General features: G+C 33.3%; 2 protein-coding genes across 4 annotated transcripts in view; one reads left to right on the top strand and one right to left on the bottom strand.

Moving 5' to 3' along the window:
• LOC146539073 (estradiol 17-beta-dehydrogenase 11-like) overlaps positions 1–2,938 on the top strand; it is a 57,856-nt gene extending 54,918 nt beyond the window's left edge. For all 3 annotated transcript variants that reach the window (XM_085185274.1, XM_085185272.1, XM_085185273.1), the window contains exon 7: positions 921–2,938. In XM_085185274.1, the coding sequence (XP_085041400.1) occupies positions 921–1,095 (175 nt within the window). In that variant the 3' untranslated portion in view covers positions 1,096–2,938. The remainder of the gene's footprint in view (positions 1–920) is intronic.
• Positions 2,927–19,866, bottom strand: Itgbn (Integrin betanu subunit). The gene is made up of 12 exons (XM_085185270.1): positions 19,625–19,866; positions 14,520–14,655; positions 12,541–12,698; positions 11,882–12,047; positions 10,975–11,119; positions 9,689–9,875; positions 9,157–9,278; positions 8,028–8,354; positions 7,393–7,751; positions 6,986–7,155; positions 6,555–6,764; positions 2,927–4,903 (listed from the first exon to the last, which is right to left on the bottom strand). The coding sequence occupies exons 1-12, from the start codon at positions 19,692–19,694 to the stop codon at positions 4,515–4,517; spliced, it is 2,439 nt and encodes an 812-aa protein (XP_085041396.1). The 5' UTR covers positions 19,695–19,866; the 3' UTR covers positions 2,927–4,514.
• Between the last annotated feature and the right edge of the window lie 1,365 nt (positions 19,867–21,231).

Below are 21,231 nucleotides of genomic sequence, written 5' to 3' on the forward strand. Positions count from 1 at the left end.
TAAACTATAAAGTGTTATGGTTCCTAATAAACCCATAGAACAAGGCAAAATACTAAAGCTTAGGCTTATTTACTTAATTTTTATATTTACTTGAAATTTCATATTGTGACATTAAGTTTTGTTTTACACATACATGCACTATACGAATTCTTCTAAGTATAGATATTACTGTTACAACATTTTTATTTGTAAGGTCAGATTTAAGATAAACATAATTTATCTTGTTACATCTAGAATGACGAAATATTTGATGTTTGCTGATTTAATATATAAAATATTTTTTTATATTTTTTTTTATATTTACTTGTTACTTGCGTTTCCAAAGAAAGACAGAGTAAAAATTGAAAAACAATGTATCTATTGAAAAATTTTATTGCTTTACTTTTTCGATATCAATTTATCTCATAACTCGTGAGTATTAAGTAAATAAATAATAATATAATAGATTTATTTTTCTTACCCAATATTAACGTTAATTTCACGCGCTTATTATTTTTTTTTGTAAGCCTGAGAACGAAATTGCTAAATTCAATTCATCTCTTTTGCCATACAGTTGGTACAAAGCGAATAGCTTCATTTCAATACAATATGTTTATACGTGGGAAATGCTTTATTTTGATAATACTTGAGAACATGGTCTCTATGTCTTGCACTTATAATTTCCTTTACTTACGTTTACTTATTATTTTTTGTTAATTTTAATCAATAACGTTAGGTTTTCATAAGTTAGGTATTTTTTGCTATATTAAGAATTTCTCTTAATTACTTTTACTTATTTTTTTTTTATCGTGCAACACCAAATGTTACTAGATTTCGGCGGAAAATAGGAAACGGATTGTCTTACAACTAGGTTCCATCTACCAACCCTGTCTTGAAAATAGTTAAAAAAAAGTATTAATAAATTAAACAATCAATTTCAGGATAGTGCCATGGTCATGTACATCAGAGCTGATACGTGGTTTAGTGCCAGACGCCGTCCCCGCACCAATGCCAATGCCGGAGAAGAAGGAGAGCAAGCATGTCCTCGCCACTCCTCTCAAGGAATCACGACCCATGTCTCTGGCGCCGCCCGCGCGACACGACCGGCAAGTGTGATGCGGTAGTATCAATGTTAGCACCAACGGTAGAACAAGGATGGATTTTTTATTAATTTTCTCTTGAAAATATTTTTTTTTGAAATTGTTGTTAGCTAACACCAGTTTTAGAAAGTTAAAGTTCGGCGTTGACTTCCGCCAATCAACATGCAATGTCTCGATTGGGCGGAGAATGGGGAATGTAGTGTCTTAACACTAGGTTCTCCCTGCCTAACTTTTGGAAATAAATATAAATCGAGAAAAAATATTAATTTAAAATTAATAATGTTTTCTAAATTTTGATTGCAGACGTAAACAAGACTGTTGCAATTGAATACAGAGTTAGATTTGATACCACTCGTTGCCTTATCGTTGGTTGCAATGTTGACTGTGTTTTGTGGGACATTCTAGCTTAGCTTTTACTTTACAATAAGTATTAAAGGTACGAAACTTTCAAGGACCATTCCAAGTTGCCTTGCTGAAGCCTTAATATTGTTAAGAATGTAAACTCTTTGAATTTAATATAACTTTTGAACGATAACACTGTCTCCAGTTACTAGATGTAATCAAAACGACTGTTTTTCTTATAAAGATATTTGTAATTACAATTTTTATTAATAATCTACAAGAATTTTTCTGGTTTTCTAATAATTGTATAGATGGAAGTGACGTAATAATTACATATATCTTTGTTATTTAGTCATGTTAAGATAACAAAATCGTTATCATTGATCATTGCAAGTTTGGTGATAAGAGTTTAATTAAAATTAATATTTTATAATTAAAACAACTTAGTCTAATTATTATCAATTGTTTCAGAGCTACACAATTCTTAATTGAATTTTATTTTATTAATAAATATCTATACATATGTATCATAGGTACTAAAGGATGTGTTGTCATGTATGAGGATAACAATGACTAGTTTTCATATTGTACTTGATTTTGCAAAGTTTACGGAAACGGAAATTGAGTAAATAGATCGAAGTGGTTAAACAAATACTTGGAACTACTTAGACATTTGCTTAATAACTAAACGAACACAACTTCCGTTCAATCATTTTTTTTCAATCATTTTTTAACTAACTGTATTTTCATTAAAAATAATTGAAATTATAATTTTTTTAAATATTTTAATGCTAGCAACATAAATAAATAGAAACAAGCATATTAGAATTTCGACGTAGCTCGATGAGAACGTATGTTATGGGTTAGTTGATTTCAAAGAGGCGCAGGTTAAAATAACGTTACGTTAAATTTTTTATGTTTTTTAAGAAGTATTTTTGTTTCCTTAGTGTGGAAGATGTGAAAAATGTTTTAATTTTAAAATTACATGAATAATAAGTAAATGAGAAGAGGAGAATATTAGATAACAATTTCCTGACAATATTGCTCAATCGAACAAAATTAAGATATCCCATGTATATATAGATAAATAACAATTGTACAAAAAGATATAAGTTTTCCATGGTGGTTAGAAGTAAGGTCACTAAGATATGTGATATAAATATAATATATAATTATAGCGTTTAATATGAGAAGTTGTCTCTTTATGGGTTATTTAAAGAATTTATTTTTCATTTTCAGTCGTTTTATATTCTTTTACAAATGTTAGCAATACAAACTATTTAACCCAATTCATTTTTGGTCAATACATTTTAGCTGTAAATTACCTAATCTATAAATTATATGATTTCTTAATATAATAACCCATAACTAGACAATAGTAAAAGAATAAATATAGCAAGATTTCATATTTGCGTACATTATTTTATATTGGTAGACTTCAACACGGTCTTTATAGTTATGGTGGAAACGTATGGGGAAATTGTGATTTTAATAAAAGAAATAAATATAAAACTATACGTGTCATGACTTTTATTTCTCACAAAACAATTATATTATACTCGTAAGTAAATAAAATCCATTCAAACTTAATGATAGGAACTTACTGTATATTTAACAAGGCACAATTCACAAATCGCTGTCGCTTTAGTGCTTATTTCCTTAAAATCTTTTTAATGTATATAGTGTACTGTTTACTATAATATTATAGAAAAGAAGGTAAAAAAGTAGAAAATTATATATAAGCAGTCGTAGCGTATCTACGCTGTGCATGTCACAAAGTATAGTGCCGATTGGACCAAAGATTTAACGAATAACAATATTAATAAGATCATTGTAGCGGCGTGTAAACGCAACGTTTGTAGGTTACAGTGGTGTAGCTAGGGGGGTGCGAGCGGGGCGGTCTCACCGGACATCAAAAGGAAAAGGGCATCAAAGTCGACGATCAGTGTGTGTTTTCTTTGTTTTTTAGACCTTATACCATTTTAAAGGGCATTAAGTCCCTTAAGCCGCACCGGGCATCAAAAGGAAAGGGGCATCAAAGTCGACGATCACTTTTTTTTAGAACTCATCAAGAGAAAAGGGGCAACAAAGTCGACGATAAGTTTGTTTTTTTTAGAAGTCATCGTCGACGACCACTTTGTTTTTTTAGAACGCAACGTCGACGACCACTTTGTTTTTTTAGAACGCAACGTCGACGATCACTTTGTTTTTTTTTAGAACTCATCAACAGGAAAGGGGCATCAAGTCCCCCAAACCGCACCGGGCAGCAAATACCCTAGCTACGCCACTGGTAGGTTATTTAAATTTTCTCTCTAATAGCACCACATCAAGGCGCGGCGTTGAGTTCCGCACTGAACACGCAAAGTCTCGAAAATCAGACAGTGCAATGTCGAAACGCAGTGTTAACACTATATTTCCTCTCTAGCTCTACTCGGGATACAATGTAGAGCTACATAAAAAATACTAAACTTATAAGCACTAAGCGACATCTTACAAAAGAGAGTAAATGCAAAGTGGCTTAATCCGTACTTATATGTATATTTTGAGTTATACCACTTTTACGCTCTTATTAAATACATAATATAAGTTACTTGAACTTTAAATATATAAATAATGGTATGATTTTTATTTTTATTTTATTTTACTTGAACTTTATTAAAACTTTGCTGAGAGACTAGTAGTTATTATTTCCTAATAATTATATTATTATTATAATTAAACTTAAAAGTGTAAATTAGAACATTTTAACAAAAGTATAAAATATAAAATAACGGTAAAATTAAATTTAACATGTAAAAGTTGTACTCTTTAATTGCTTAATGGTAAGTACTTAAATTATATAATACTATTTCTTTTTACAAAAATAAGTAGCTACGGCCATCAGATGTGAAATGTACAAAATATTTCTATAATAATATAATAATATTTAATTTAATTAAAAACTTTAAATAAAGCAAAGTAGTGATGCATGATTGGATATTTAAGTACAATACAAAATAATTCAAAAATATTTTCGATTTACACTGCTAAAAATTTATATCCTCTCACAAAAATCAAAATACGTAAATGTTTAAAAACCCTCAAAAAAAAAGACTATAAATCGTGTCGATCTCTAGGAAACGATTCAGGCAATTTGAACTCTGATATAGGCGACTTATACAGGGGGTTCAATTCCCGCATGTTCTTTCTACTCTCCTGCGCTTCCGCCACAAATTTGGCATAGGCGCGCCTATCAGAAAAGACTTGAGCACATTTTATACATAGAATTAAAATAACCCCCAAAGCTACTATACAGGCCATTATTATTAGAGATGTTAACATTATTTTAGCGCTCGTTGGTTGGAAGCAGTCCTTGGAACGTATGACAATCTCCATGCCCACTAGTGGGTTGACTCCGGCTTTGTATGTGTATTTGTATTCGCATTCCTTGCCGTCCTCCTCGCGACGCAGTATGCACGACGTGGACGCGTTGTCTATTTCTTCTGAAATTAAATATAGTATTTAGAGGTATAAAATGGGGGAAACTTTGTTAATTAATGTTTTTACTTAATTTTGTACTTATTACATTAGATAGTATTACATAAGTTAATTCATAAAAAAAATATATATATTTAAACAATTTAAACTTGGTCACTTTTTACATCTTCATGTTGTATACTGCGTCCCCTCTGCCTTCCCTGCTATATCTATATATATATAAAATCGAAAGGTCTCTCACTCATCACGAAATCTCAGAAACTACAAGTGCTAGGAATCTCAAATTTTGCATAGGAGTTACTTATAGGACGTAGGTGCTCGCTAAGACGGGAATTTGCAATATTCGACTTCTAAGGGGTTGTTTTTGGGGCTGAAAGTTTGTATGAAACTTCGTTACTACAAATGCTAGGAGTCTCAAATTTTGTATAGACTTCACTTATAGGACGTAGGTACTCATGGAGACAGAAATTAATAGTAACGTAGTTCACGCAGGCGAAGCCGCGGGCTGGCCGCTAGTTAGAACATATAGCGTGGTAACAAACAATCCGTTAACCACATTCCGTCACGTTTTCGGGACAACGAAAATTAAGTGGCGAAACTCAATGTCGCGCTTTGTGTTGTCCCCAGAGCGAAAAAATGGAAATATTAAACTATTCATCCCCCCCTCCCTGCATCACTGCCAAAATAAAAAAAATAGATCTCTGTGCTCCGCGTATTTAACCTTGATTATAATGAGACAGAATACAATGGAGTATACATATTACATTAACTTGTAGTGTACTAGTACTTGCAAGTATACGAGCAGCTGTTTATATATAATAAATAACATTTACTTTCATATGTTAATTAACTATGGGGCATAAATAATAATGTAATATAAGAATACGCAAGGAGACATCTAGAAATATGAGAAAAAAACCTCATCATCTATACGTATAACGTAATCCGCTCCAAATTGCGCTGTCAAGGATTATTGCGGTGTAATTGTAGTAGTCATTTAGGACGATCATTAGAAATACATTTCGCATCTATGAGTATATTGCTTGTTACTCCATACAATATTTAACAACATTTTTAACTAATGTGCTTATTTTTTTTAGCATCACCTTGTATTCCGCATACATCAGGGTAGGCTGAGGGAACCTAGTGTTAAAACACTCCGCTCCCCAGTCTCCGCTGAATTCTGGAGGCATTGCGACAACATTTGATTATATACCCCACTGTTGTGGATTCGACTTCAATTTTAAAAGAAAACGTATATATTTTTTATTTCTAATCCCCTCGGGTTCCGGCACTCATGCGTTTATATTAGTTTCTCTTTGAGATGATTTTGTAGACTCTAAGATAACATAACCGCAAACTAAAAGTAGTAATTAGCCGACATTAAGTTAAATTACATACTTTCTTTTACTCATTCACGTTTGAGTGGATGACAGAGTAAAACGTAGATAGCTGATAAAACCTAATTATAAGGCTAGCGCTCTACAAATTCTTGAGTAGTCTATGTAAATATCTTGTTTATTATATTGAAATAGACATAAACCTAAATTATGTAGTTTTTTTTGTTTAAAAATGTGTCGTTAGCGACATCGCACATAAATCCGAAGTACCAGGCAAACATAACCATCGAAGTGTCTGTCACAAGCACAAACTAACCGTCATCGAAGCTCTCGCTCATAGTATAATTGAGGTCAGCGAGGGTGCAGAGGCGGTCGCAGCGGCCGTCGAGGCGGCACGCCACGCACGCCTCGGCGCTGGCGCACAGTGGGTTGGAGCACGTGGCGCACGTCTCGCAGTACTGCCCCGTATACTTCACGGTAGACGTGGAGTTGCTGTCCTCGCTGGGCTTGGTGCATTCACAGCGACCTATGGAATAATTATATTAGAAGGAATATTGTGGAGTTACGTAACCTTTATTGAATTTTATCTGATATCCAAAATAAATATCTATAACCCTAATCGAATCTGACAGTAAAGTAGTGGGTAATGATAATAAATGCTACTTTTAATTTTACTTTCATCAAGTATTCAATTATCTATACATTTAAATAGATTTTAAAACCCTAAAGTTAAGATCTCCAACATACCACAAATACAGTCCCCGTTCCCGGAGCATATCTCGTTGGAGCCGGGCGCGTAGCATGCGTCGCGCGCGGCGGTGCAGTCGCACGCGGGCCCGCCCCAGCCTGGCTCGCAGGCGCAGCGCCCGCACGCGCAGCTGCCACGCTCTGGACCGCCGCATTCTTGACCGTTTTTACTGTAATTATTTTTATTTTTAAATTTATAACTTTATCCTCCAATCCTATAATACTTCTTTTACCAGGCACTGTCGTTAACTGAAGTTAATGGACTTTGCTTAAAAAGTAAATTGAATGATTTTCTTTAAATAATAAAAAATCCTAACACAATTTAAAATATTTGAGATACACACAGAGCCCTTCCCTATCCACCCAATAGGGCTAACAACATCAACCTCAAGTGTGCGTCTACTCACTTGCTGACGGCGCACTCCCCACACTGGCAGTACCGGCCGGAGCGCGCGGGGTCGCAGCGGCAGCGCCCGCACTCGCAGTCGCCGGCGCCGGAGCAGGCACGCGCATCACCCGGCGCGCGGCACGCCGCCTGCAGCGCCGCCGACGCCGCCTCGTCCCCCATCGCGCAGTCGCACGACGGCCCCGACCAGCCCCTGTCGCACTGGCACACGCCGCACACGAGGTGCGAGTTGCGCGGGCACGTGAGCCCCATGTCCTTCTGGGTGTCAGACGCGCACGCGCAGCCGCACTGCACCTCCACCTCGAGTGTGAGCGCGTCCTGGCCCAACTGGCTCTCGGATATTGTTATCGTTTGGTATGACTGTTGGTGATACAAATTTAATTGTATATACGCATTTACATTTTTTTATTGCATATCTCTTTCGTTATTGGTAATATGTTAATCGATATAGAATATAGGAAGAAATATATAATAAGCAAAATTTATTTATAGAAAAAATATATATATTTGACTTTTTAGATCTTCTTAAATTGTGTGTATTGTACTTTAACTAACTCAATGTAAGGGACAGTGCCTAAGTAATGAATAATATATTGACAGTTAATACACCTAAATGTGTAAAATTATCTAATTTACCTTTTTAAGATCCGGACAATATTCCAAGGTGACATATGCTTCGTAATTCAACGTCATACCGTATCCAACACCTTCACAACGCGCGTCGTCAATCATTGAACCTTTTTGTCCACAGTCGGTAGAATATTTAACTTTTATTGGTCCATCTTGAGTATTATCTTCGAAATTAACTACGCTCACGATATCTTCGTACCCCATTTTCACAAGCTTCAGTATATTGGAACTGTCGCTCTCGAGTTTTGCTACGTAAGTAAAATCGCTTAGGAGTTCATGTAAACTATCGTAATGATCTTTCACGTTTTCTGTTACAGCGAAAATTACGTTTACCTAAAAACATAAATGGAAAGAAATAGAATAAAATATTTTTAATCCGCATTGGATTTCGCAGTGCAGGCAAAGACAACCTAGTGTCATACATTTTGTTGATCCAACGAATACCCAATACCGATGCCGCCACAATATTTCCTAACTAAACCTCCAAAATATCTATAAAAAACAGAATATATTTGTTTCAATTCATGACGTATACTTCGCACTGCCTTACTTTAAATAAATGAACCTACCAGTAACAGGGTTAACAGTGCCTTAACTGTATTGATGAGACGGCGTCAGCACAGCTGCGCTGCTACAGAAAAAGAATGAAAGAAAGAAAGATGAATGCTGTGGAGATGTGATCTCTTGGTAGGATTTGCAGGGTCAGCTTAGTTGATCGAAACCGCAATGAAGAGATACAAAAAATGGCAAGTACTAGTGAGGACGTCACGGCGAGAATGAAAAAGATTTATGATGAAAAAGTGAGCGATAAGGGTGGTTGGGGGAGACCTAGGTTGACCTTCAATAACACAGTATCGAAGATACCAGAAGAGGGTCACGTAAAAAGTATGAGGCCTCACGGAGGGTATGTATGATGAGATTGATGACAGTGGACGAGGCGAAAGAGGTATGTAGAAACCGTAGCGTTTCTCTGAAGACACCGCCATATTCAGATAAGTCAAGTTAACTTAATAACTTTACTTAAAGTTATAGAACGGTCGACGAGTCGTGACGCTGAAGTTAGTTTTTTTTCTATTCCGCATAGTTTGCTTGGAAATAAAATATGAAAAAAAAAGAAAAAAATATATATCCTTACCTTATATTTATCAAGAAGTCGGTATAACTGCGCTACAGACGGATAGTCGTATATATCGGCCGCCGAATAATAGCCGTCGCTGTCTAGATGACATTGCTCATCATTTTTCTTCGATGCACCACCTGTTTTCAATTGTATTTAATTTCTTCCCTCAAATCAAACTAAATTCAATTTTAAAATTTTAAAATGTTTATCCACAATAAAGAAAGAAATATATGACGTAGCGGGATATTAACCCGCGCCTCTTGGAGATCAACCGGGCGCTTTGGCCACTAAAGCATGTGTTTTCATCAAACTATGTTCTTATACTGTTGTTAGATATAGAAAATGAGATAAGTAGTATTAATTGATATTGTGTATTTAAGTTATATATAATGTATTTTTCTTGTTGAGCGCCGAAACTGAATGCAGCCTATGTCATTCCACTTGTTCGATTCGAAATCACAACCACCTCAAATTTTTCAAGCAATTACCTACAATTTATTTTTACTACAATTATCATCACTATCCTCCATAACACAAACATCATTACCCAGTTTTCCATCCCCCGCAGTATGCATAAGCCCATCAGACAGCAGTATAACAATCTTCCTGGCGCGCGGCGCCCAGCCCACCTGTGCGCACGTGACCGCCTGCACCAGCGCGTCCAGCTGCGCCTCGGCGTTGTCGAGGTTGGCGGTCAGTGAGCTGCTGTTCACTTTCTCTATGAACTCGTTTACCTGGGTTTTTTATGGATTTTTTATTTATTTATCTTTTATTTTTAAGTTGTACAAAGGCAGAGAAAGCCTAGTATTAATACACTCCATTAACCACTTTATTGATTGGCAATATTCAACGCCGCGTTTTACCTCATTTCAAGACCAAGAAAATGTAAATCTTAATAACTCATTCCTCCGAGTGGGAATTGAAGCTACAGCCATCGACACACTCATTTTTATTTTTGACAGACTCATTTTTATTATCTTAAATGATACGCTACTTAAAAACTTTTGTATGAATGTTGTGTTGTACCCTGTACCTTTTATATAAATAAATAGCTACTAATAATGTAGCTATTTATTTATATATAGCTTAAAAACTCAAAAAATGAGCACTGGTTCGATGTCATTCTCAAAATTTCATTGGTATATTATTACGTTAGTTTAATACATTATTCATTAAGGTTTATATTTAAAAGCTAAAAGAATGCTGAATTGAAATCAAAAGAGTAAAAGTTAATTATTATTTATTATATCAGTCAAACTTCATTAACAACATAAAAAGGAAATACTATAACCGATTTATTATATGGAATTATAATATAGTGCCTACATCTATCATAATATATTTTTTACCACAGAACAGAAGTTAACACTAAGCTCCATATAAATCTCAATGAATCTTATCGTGTATTACGTTAATTGAAATCGTCATGGCGTAGCAGTAAATGTCTACAACGGAACGATTGTGAATTCAAATCCTAGCCGAAATATTTACTCATGAGCAGCAGGGTAGGCAGAGGGAACCTTTCTGCCGATTTCTGGAGGCATTGCGTGCTGAGTGGCATAACTTAACGCCGCGCTTTGCCTCGACACCAGAGCGAAGAAATGGAAATATAAACGTAAATAAATATTTCACTTCCTCGGGTATGGATCGAACCCACAAACGTCGCGTTACAGTCACACCCTAGTGCCGCTGCTCCACGATGGCGCTTATCTTATTATGTAAAAAATATATATTAATGATAATATCTCATCTGAGATAAAATTTCACACTGTAAAACAGAACTAAACATTAAATATATCAACATATATTTTAATGAATCGTATAATATATTACCTGATTAGTTAATGATAAATGATGTCGGTAGCTGTAAGTAGCTTCACACGCCTCGCCCTCCACGGAGCAGGGGTTGGCGCGCCGCCGCGGGTCCACGCTAATGAAAGGCATTATAGGCTTCTCCGCGAAGCTGCCGAATCCTAATCTGGAATATACAACAGTAGAATTGAAATAAAAAATGAAAACGAATGTAGAATTAAAAATAAATTAATAAAAAAATGTATGGTTGAGAATCGTAAAACTTATATTTATTCGTTATACGGCCCTATACTACGTACTACTACTATATACGTACTATAACTTATATATCAATTCTCAACTATATAGAAAAGTAAAATCGTGTGATAAAGTCCGTAATTTTTAAAAAATACGTAGGAGAGATACTTTCAGAACTATTCATTCATTAAGATACAATCTGTATGTGGATGTACTATAATTTACTCACTATTTACTGACTGACAGACTAGCAATGCTTAAATTTTTATCTTAGAGAAACAGTAAAAATAATTCGACAGGATACTGAATAAGTATACGCTGAAAATAAACTTTAAATAGAATACTGTCAAACGACGACAGTGAAGAGTTTGACGTTCTCATGTGAGACATTTTTAAAATGATCAAACTATCGTTTAAATAATTTGTTTTAATACTATTTTTTACGACCGAATTCAACAATTCTTAATTATGTGATACACTTTTTGTTTTTATTTATAAGATTCCGATCAAAGTTTAAATTAAATATTCTTATATGTAAAATTTTTGTCAATTTAATCTCATTAGAGCATTAGAGTTAATAAATAATGTCACGAATGCAATGAATATTCATAAAAATAATAATAATGGAAAATTATTATGAAATTTTAATGAGATTGATTACCTAAAATTATAAATTAGAGAAATTGATTACCTAAAATTATCAGTTAAATTCTTCAACATGGCGGGCAAGTCATCTCTCAGAGACACCAGAGTTTCCTTATCGTCTTTCATAGACCAAGTGAGATCCATCAAGTAATATAAATCGAGGGGATAATTTTTAGCTGGTCTATAAGAAAACTTTATTTTCTTGGTTTCACCTGAAATAATAAATAAAAGAAATTTAAGAATATTGTTTAAAACCAACGCTTAGGTTACTGTGCGTACAAAATGTATATTTGCGAAATATAAAATCATCGTTTTCTAATAAACTTTAAATGCATTTTGTTAGCTTCACGTTGTATTCCGGTTACAGTAAGGAAGGCAGAGAAAATGTAGTGAGAAGATACGGAGTATCTTCTAAATTTTTCACCGGATTCTTAAGCATATAACATTGCGTGTTGAGTCGCGGATTCAAAGCCACGTATTGTCTCTTTACCAGAGCGAAGCAGTAACAATATGAAATAATTAATTCTCTCGAGTAAGAATCGAACTCACAACCGTCGCGATTACAGTCCCATGCTGTACCAGTGCGCGACGACGGTCTCAAAATGACTTAAAATGTTAATCATTAAATTGTCTTCCAAATAAGAAATCGCATTGCAAATTAAGATTTTTTCATGCAGGTACAGTGAAAGCATGAATGGTACTTACGTGGTTTTAAGGATAGCCTTATTTTTTGCGGCTGTATTTGCACAACGGCCTCGTGGCTGTCCGGTGACATGTCTTGTAGGGATTCATTCTGAACTACTTCCCATACAGATTTTGCTGGTCGTTGTATCATACCCTGGGCGCAGTCTGCTGCAACTAGACTGTAAATGAATAAAACATAAATTTAATTCCTCGAGTTACTTCTTACATGTTCATATTTTTGTATTTGTGCCATTTAATAAAATAGACTCGAATACACGTACAAATTAAAATTTCGCAATGACTTCAGAATTCGTTGGAAAGTGGGAAACGAAAGTTTCTTAATGGAAACGGAATGTTTTAACATTAGGTTCCCAGGTTCCCTCTGTACGTCGTGCTACGTGCGGGAAACAGCGTTAAGCTAAAAAGATGTTTTGACATTATGAGCTTACATTCCACCACATGAAGCCCGATATTATAGGTTAAACGATCATTTGTCATCTTATGACATAATATGATTGCCTAGATAAAGTTGACTCTCTATTTGAAGACGCCCAGATTTAACGACTTGGGAAATGCAGACGTCGCGTCCTTACTAAACGGTGTTATTATTAGGCCATTTTTTAAATATATTTATTTAAGTAAATGAAATTCGCGATTGACAGAATAAAAGATAAACAACATTACTTTCTTTTTCTTTCTACTTTTCAACATTATTGGAAACCAAATAATATTTTGGCCAAATACACACATTAAAACACTAGCAACACACACTAAAATAGGTGTATAGAAACAACTCATAAATAAAGTAATTACCAGCTATTGAACACTCGCCCAGCTGGACGCTAACCTCTTAGTATTTCAAAAGCAATATTGATTGTCTATCAATATTAACGTTAAGACATTCAATAAAAAAAGAAAGGAATTAAGCGAATTGAAAAACATTCGTTCACTATCATGTTTATGTCATAATCAATCATAGAGATGTCTCTATCCGAAGAAAAATATGATGTGAGAACAATATACGAATACCTACGTGTGCCGAACATTACTGTTGTTTATGTAAATGATGCTGCGTGATGGCGAATGGTGAATTATAATAGGAAAAGACAATAGTTTAGTAGTCAGAGAGGTAGAAAGGAGAGTAGGCAGAGAGAACCTAGTGTTAAGACACTCCGCTCCCCACTTTTCGCCATTTCATTTCCTCGAGTGGGAATCGCACCCACAAATTGTCGCGTTTACTAAATAATGATAATATGTATGTATGTAAGTAATTAATTTAAAAATATAATGTAAGGTATTATTATTTCTGTTAAATATACATATGTCTTTTGGTTTTTGTTGTTTTTTAATGTTACAAAAAAAAATCATAAGAATTTAAATAAGATAAATTAAATTTTTTGCTAATTAATTTAACTCACTATCTACTCGTTTTGGAATCTTCCAACAATATCACTTTTGAGAAATATTTTTTATAAAGTGTTATTTTAGTTTATTTTTATAGAATAAATTATTCATTTTTCAGAAATAATTAATTACTTACGTACTTACTTCTATTGCTCTAGCTCTTATCATTCGCTTTTTTTGTTTTAAACTATTAAATGAATCATTTGTATGTTCATGTTAACAACGCATGTACTTACCCACGAGCACTTATTAGTCATTCAAAGCATCATAGTAGGTAGAGTAGTACTTTAGCTTTCTTACCTTATAAGTACTTAACTGTTAGTGCTCTGTTAAATAACAGATAAATAAACTAACTAATACAATTAAAATGCAAAAACGAGGAAACAAATAACTATCTAATTTATTTTTTTGACAAATTATTGGAAAAAAATGCAATAAAATGTAATAGAGCAGAGCTCAGCTTTAGGACCAATATTCCTAAGTTTTCTTTTTGTCAAATGTCAAAAATAATAAAAAAAAAATCTTTTCTTATTTAGCTCCTAGCTTTTCGCTGTTTCCCGCACATAGGAGGGAAGCGGAATCTTAAAAAAACTAACCTTTCATCATCATCACAACGCGGTGCTCCTTTAAAGTAGGGATCTGCACACCAGCGACAGTGGAGGGCAGCGGTCAGACACGACCAACATTCGTCATGCTGCACGCACAGTAGTTTCTTCTGGAACTGCTCATTAACTACAAAAAGATGAACATTTTGAATTTTAATAAAAATTACTAACGATACCTTAAGCTTTTAGTAGTATCTACTTACTTAATTTTTGGGGAAAAATACTTTTTTACAATTGGAACACAAACAAGAAATAAATATGAATGAGAACAATAGCTAATTATAAATAATGTCGAGCCCTTTCCCAAATAAATTGACCTAAACGAGTACCGCTTATCTAACAATAGAATAGCAGCAGGCGCCTATAATGAACTCATCAGATAGAAAGTGATCAAATTATTTTGTATCCATTGTCTAAAATGGCCTACATTTTATTAACCTGTGATATAGAATAATGATTTTTTTTTTTCTTACATTCACGCTGTATCCCGCAAGTAGCACGATAGGCAGAAGCCTTGAGTCCACGAATTCTGGAGCCATTGTGTGTTGAGTTGCAGAATCCAACGCCGCACTTTGCCTCGATATCAAAGTGAAGAAACGAAAATATTATATATGTATTTAACTTCCTTAAGTGAGAATCAAACCTACAATCTATCGCATTAACAATACGCGTATAAGTCAGTCCATTCTTCATTTTAGATTGCTTAGTATTTGAACCCACATCATCGCGTCCAGATAAAAAGTGCGCCTAATCCACCATGTATGTTATTTTATATTGAAATAAGTATAGGGCATACTTATGAGAAATTATCTAAATTCGAATATAAAGCTAAAATAATAAAGCAATTTCAATGTAATTATCGAAGGTCTATGCGATTCATAAATACAAATTTAAACAGGAAATCGTTATTTACAACAGATATTTTTGATAGCATAAGGTATTTGTACAGGCAATGTAATGTCGACAAATGAATGGCCGGTATGAGACAATGCGCTATTAATCAAGGGAGAAAGTCACCGAAATTTCTCAATTGTATAAACATTATGAAAATGTAGTTTGTTGGGAAGAATTTCTTTGTCAACCGAGTCGTGACTTTTAATTTTTACTTAATAAATGAAGGGCTGATCTATTGTTATCTTTTTTCATTATTATATTTTTATAGGGATATTTTTAAAGATATAATTAGGGTTTTTACAATTTTATTTCCCTACAATTTTATACCTCTCGCCTCGTCCACTATCATCAACCTCTTCATACATGCTTCCCGGGGGGTCCTCATGCTTTTTGAGTGACCTTCCTCCAGTATATTTGATACTGTGTTTTCGAAGATCAACCGAGGTCTCCCCCTACCTCTCTTAACACTCACTTTTCCATCATAATTCTTTTTGTCCTTATCTCATCTTTTACGTAACATCGTCACTAGTACCTGTATAATAACTTTTATAATACGTTCCGTGACTAAATATAATATGTAAAAATTAACAAATTGAAAATTAAATAATATTATATGAACCTACACCGCATCAAGCCTGAGCATTTCACTTAGATTGAAAATACAATAGTCCCATAATTAGGAACATTGGTACTCCCAAGTGCGACATGGATTGTTACAAACGTGACCCAAATGTGTCGGCAAACCTGACGTACCACCATTGATTGCTTATTTGTATGTGACGCATTGTGTACAGAGAATAATACGTACATATTACATACCCAAATATTTGTACATTTCATAAATATGAGTTTATTTATAGATATATTTTATTATTTATGATCAACTCGATGTAGATTGCACTTGTAATAAATCACAATTTATTATTTAATTTAATTTTACTTCTCATTTGAACTTATAAATATCACGTAAATATTTGACAGAATGGTTTTCCCGCCAAGTCATATCCATTCATATGTCCCTTATTATCAAAGCAAAGACATAAGACTACACAGCCTCTTCTAAATACAAATGAATTGTATGTAACTGAACAGAAATAGAATAAATTTAACATAATTATTTTCATTTATTTATAATATTTTTATAAGGAATAATTTTTTTACGAATTTTATTAAATACTAATTCGTGCTTATATTAAAAATGTAAATATATATAAGTACACAAAAATATTATAATTTGATAATATCTACATTATATTTATTTTGGTATTATGGTAACGGGACAAAGCGCGGCGTTGAGTTCCGCAACTCCATACGCATTACCTCAAGAATTCGGCGAAAATTAAGATTAAGCTTCTTATTTCAATGGCATGTTTCTGTCATGGCATGTTTCTATATACATACATGTACTCATATGTATACTAACATTGTGGGCGTAGCAGAATATGGGTAAGTAAAGTAATACAGATTACAGCTACAAATAGTCTGGTGTTGTTCACATGTGTTCGAAGGACAGAATGTAATTAATGGAATAAGCTTAAATAACACAACACATTTGTAATTACTTGTGTTACCTGATATTTTGTTGAATATATTTGTAACTGTTACTTTAGTTTAATTTATTCATAAAACTAAAGGTACTTTTAAGTAATATAGAAGATATAAAATTGGCATTCGTTACTGATTAATCTATACGCGAGTAGATAAATATTTGTTTTGACCATATATACATATATATGCTGTAAAAAAAGAGATATGTATAAATCCCACTTCTTGCTCCGTTATTACGTTTCATTAACACGTTTCCATAAGCATTTCATAAGAGCTTGATCATTCGTTTGCTGTAAATTATAGAGTATAGTAGGACTCAATTTGCTTGTTAGTACAATATCATCAAGTCCTTGGATACAGTAGATTATAAATATAGTATTTAGTTTGTTAGGCGACGTGGGCGCTATCATTATTTAATGTCAATAGAGATTACGTACTATGGTATATAATATAGTAATACTATATATATTACATATAACTACTAAATTTGGTTAGAATATTAATCATTGATCCTAGATACACCTAGAATAAACAGTGTGCTCTATTATAAGATAGGTATTGTTATTTATTCATAGATGTAGATATTATATACAGTAGGCAGAGGGAACTTAGTGTTAAAACACTGCATTCCACTTTTCCGCAGAATTCTAGAAGCATTGGATGTTCAGTGGTAGAACTCACTGCCGCGCTTTGCCTCAACACCAGTGCAAAGAAATGAAAATATTAAATATTTTATTTTATCGAGTGGGGATTGAACCCACAACCAGTCGCGTTACAGTACAGTACCTACACACTTATGCCCATGTCGGGCCTATAATATAACAATTTGGTATAAACAATCTATTAGTAGTAATCAAATAAATACTTTTTACGAAATGAATGTAAACAAACGTATGTAGGTACGCCAGAAGGAATTCGCGTCTGCTTAAAATCAAGCTTCCTCAGGAATAAACACACCGTAATATAAGTTTGGTCGCTCTTCAAAATTAGGAATGCTCCACTTAACGCCGTTTTAGTTACGCCGTTTTGTAATTTCCTGTTTCAACTACTTGGTACTTATCATAAGATTTAAATGAGATTTTTTCAACTAGGATCTAAATCGATTCGAGTAAGTAAAATAAACATTAAAAAAAAATCGTTCTTTGAATTTATTGTTTCTAACTATATTCCCAGGTTCCCTCTGCTTATCCTGCTATGAATGAGATGCAGCGGGAAGCTAAAAAAGCTATACTTTGGTAAAAAAAAGTTACATTTAAGATCAAATAATTTTGTTAGTAATAATGTTAGTTTTCGAGTTACCTAGTAGTGGACTCGAAATAAACTTAGCGGAAAATCTTTATGCGCTTCCTTATGTACGTACTAACGGACCATGAAATGTATAATTTCATTTCATTTAATTATTATTTAATTATTAATATACAATTTAAATTTAATCAATCAGCTTCACGCTGTATCCCGCACACAGCAAGGTGGTCAGAGGGAACCTTAACCGTGTAAAGACAAACCGTTCTTCCTTTTCCGCCAAATTCTGGAGGTATCGTGTCTAGAGCGCAACTTAACGCCGCGCTTTTACCTTGACATAATTTGAATTTATCTATAAAAATTTTACACTTTTTAAAGAAAATATATACTTTGCTATAAAATATTTATCCTACGATCGAGCTTTAACAAATATTAGATTATCACATAGTCGTTAGATAACGCTGAAAATACATAATATAATCTCAATAAATATTGCATGAGAATTGGAATTGGCAAACATTGACCTGATAAAAATGGGGTAACCTCCGGACGTATAGCGTGCTGTACTTTGAAAAATCATTAATAATAAATATACACCATATTTTTAAAAATATTCTTAGTACGAAAACCTTCAGTATATAATAAAGCTTGCCTGAAATAAAAATTTGAAAAAAGAAAGATATCCCAAATTTAAATTTAACCCTACAAATTTGAACGCACCTCAGCTCGTATATCTTTTTGTAAATAAAACTGTCATTCTTATTCAGTATATCTATTCCAGAATACTAATGCAACAGGTGGGCTCGTGTGTGCATCTGTAATGCTATTTTTGTATACATTAATTTTAAGTCAAAATAAATCTTTCCTTTTGAAGGGAGATGCGCCTTTATGGACTGATAAGGAACGAGGCAGCTTAATTAAGGAGATTGATGTTCGTGCATTAGCTTTCATTTTAATAAAAGTTCTTTTTGATAGCTTAATACGTTTCGACAATAAATATATCAAATGATTTTTTTATGTGATGAATCAATTATTAAATTAAACGAACGCATTTGTCCCGTAAACTTAAAAAAATCTTATTATATTAATGGATGCATTTTTTAATTTTATTGGTGTTTTTCCCGGTAAATTGTAATTAAATTTACCGACTTAAGTAGCATTGTAGTAGCTATGATGTCATACTTTATTATATTTATCACTATATCGAATTAACCTTAATATTGTAATACTAGCTGTAAAATAAATTAGATATATTATACGAAATTCAGTTTATCGTAAAATATAATTTAAGCAGTCACGTTCATTATTATGAAATACGTAAAACACACGAATAAATGAATATTTAACATAATTTCCTATAACAATCTTATCGAAAAGTCTGCAAAATATAAAAAAAACCATATGGCACTCACCCTGCCCATATCCGAAAACAATAACACAGCACAAATAAAACAAAGCGAGCACTATAAATCTGTAGAACATGATCGATTCCTAACTAATCACTGGTATTTGCAGTGTATCAACTGTAACGCGATATTCGCGATGAGTAACTGATAAGGACTGATAACGTGATAAGGGGACGCGGGCGAAGCGCTCACGGCGCTCGCACCGACGGCGACTCCTCCAGTCGACATCTGCCGAACATCTAATCTAAGTTGTGTTGCGACTTGTTGCTTACGAATTACGTAAATGAAAACTTGTGGAAGAAAATTGTTATTTCTATACAACGAAGGTATTTTTTGATTAACTTTATTTAACCTTAAGCAAAGGCTTCAATGTATTAAGCATATTATAATAATTGTGCTTTATTAGTGAATGAACGTAAGTCTACTAAGAATATGAATGTTGCGTGAAACAATAATAGTACCCTGATAACACAGTTTTACAGCCTTATCAGGAGGAAGTTTTAAATTTATATTAGAATTTCTTTATCTATTATGAAACTTTTTTTCTGTATTATCATTGCACTTTCTTTACCTTTTTAAGGTAAACATTTGTTGTATGCAATAGTTATATATAAATTACTCAACAATTAGGTAATATTTATTAGATGAGGTAAAAATAACATTTCTATTATTTAATTATAAAAAAACTTTCAGGAGCTTCTGGCATTAATATATTTATAAAATTTATGATACAGGTAAGGAAGCTTATATTAAAACATTCTGTTACCCATACAGTGCCCAATTTTCTAGACACTGTGTGTAGAATGGTGGAACTTAACCCCGCCTTTTATCTTGTTACAGCCACAAACGTTGCGTTAGTTATACGTTTCACCGCTGCGCCGCCAAGGTCTCGACTATATTTTATTTAATATCTTTTTTTTTCAGCTTCACACTGTGTCTCGCATATAGACACTCCGTTCCTGAGCTTCCAATAAATTTTCGTATTTTTGCTTGTGGAATAGCAGAACTCAACGGCTTGCCTTGGTACCATAGCGAAAAAATTAAAACATTAATAAATAATAACTCATTCCCTCAAGTGGAACTTGAACCTACAACCATCGCGTTACAGCCACAAGCCTGCAGCACGACGTCCTTGATGTCCTTAAACAAATAAAATGCTTTGCTTAAAAGAAAAACATACTCAAAAGGTATTTTTGATAGTTAGCGAGCTCTACTAGTGGGCGTACACTCAATGCCAAAACAGTCGTTCGTTTTTATTAGTGGGCGACTGCCCATTTGCTATTCCTTTTATATGACAGAAATTGCATCATTACCCACTTGCAAATAAAGGTTATGTGAACTTTGTAGGACATTTTAATTGTCCATGACGTCGGTGTACATTTGAATTGTAAAGAAAAAATTGTAATAAAATAACAATGTTTTTTTTTATTTCTTCAGAGGACTTGTTTTTTTTATATTTTATATGTTACAATATGTATGTAGCATATCTATATTAATAAAATGATAGTCCTTTTTAAAATAGTATTAGAAACACGAAGCATTTCAGCAAGTATTAAGAATTAAATGAAAAGAGAGTAATCATAATACAACTATATCTACATTATAAACAATAA

Source organism: Heliconius melpomene, chromosome 5 (assembly GCF_056956725.1).
Source record: "Heliconius melpomene rosina isolate 202511_hmr_F chromosome 5, ASM5695672v1, whole genome shotgun sequence".
NCBI lineage: Eukaryota > Metazoa > Arthropoda > Insecta > Lepidoptera > Nymphalidae > Heliconius > Heliconius melpomene.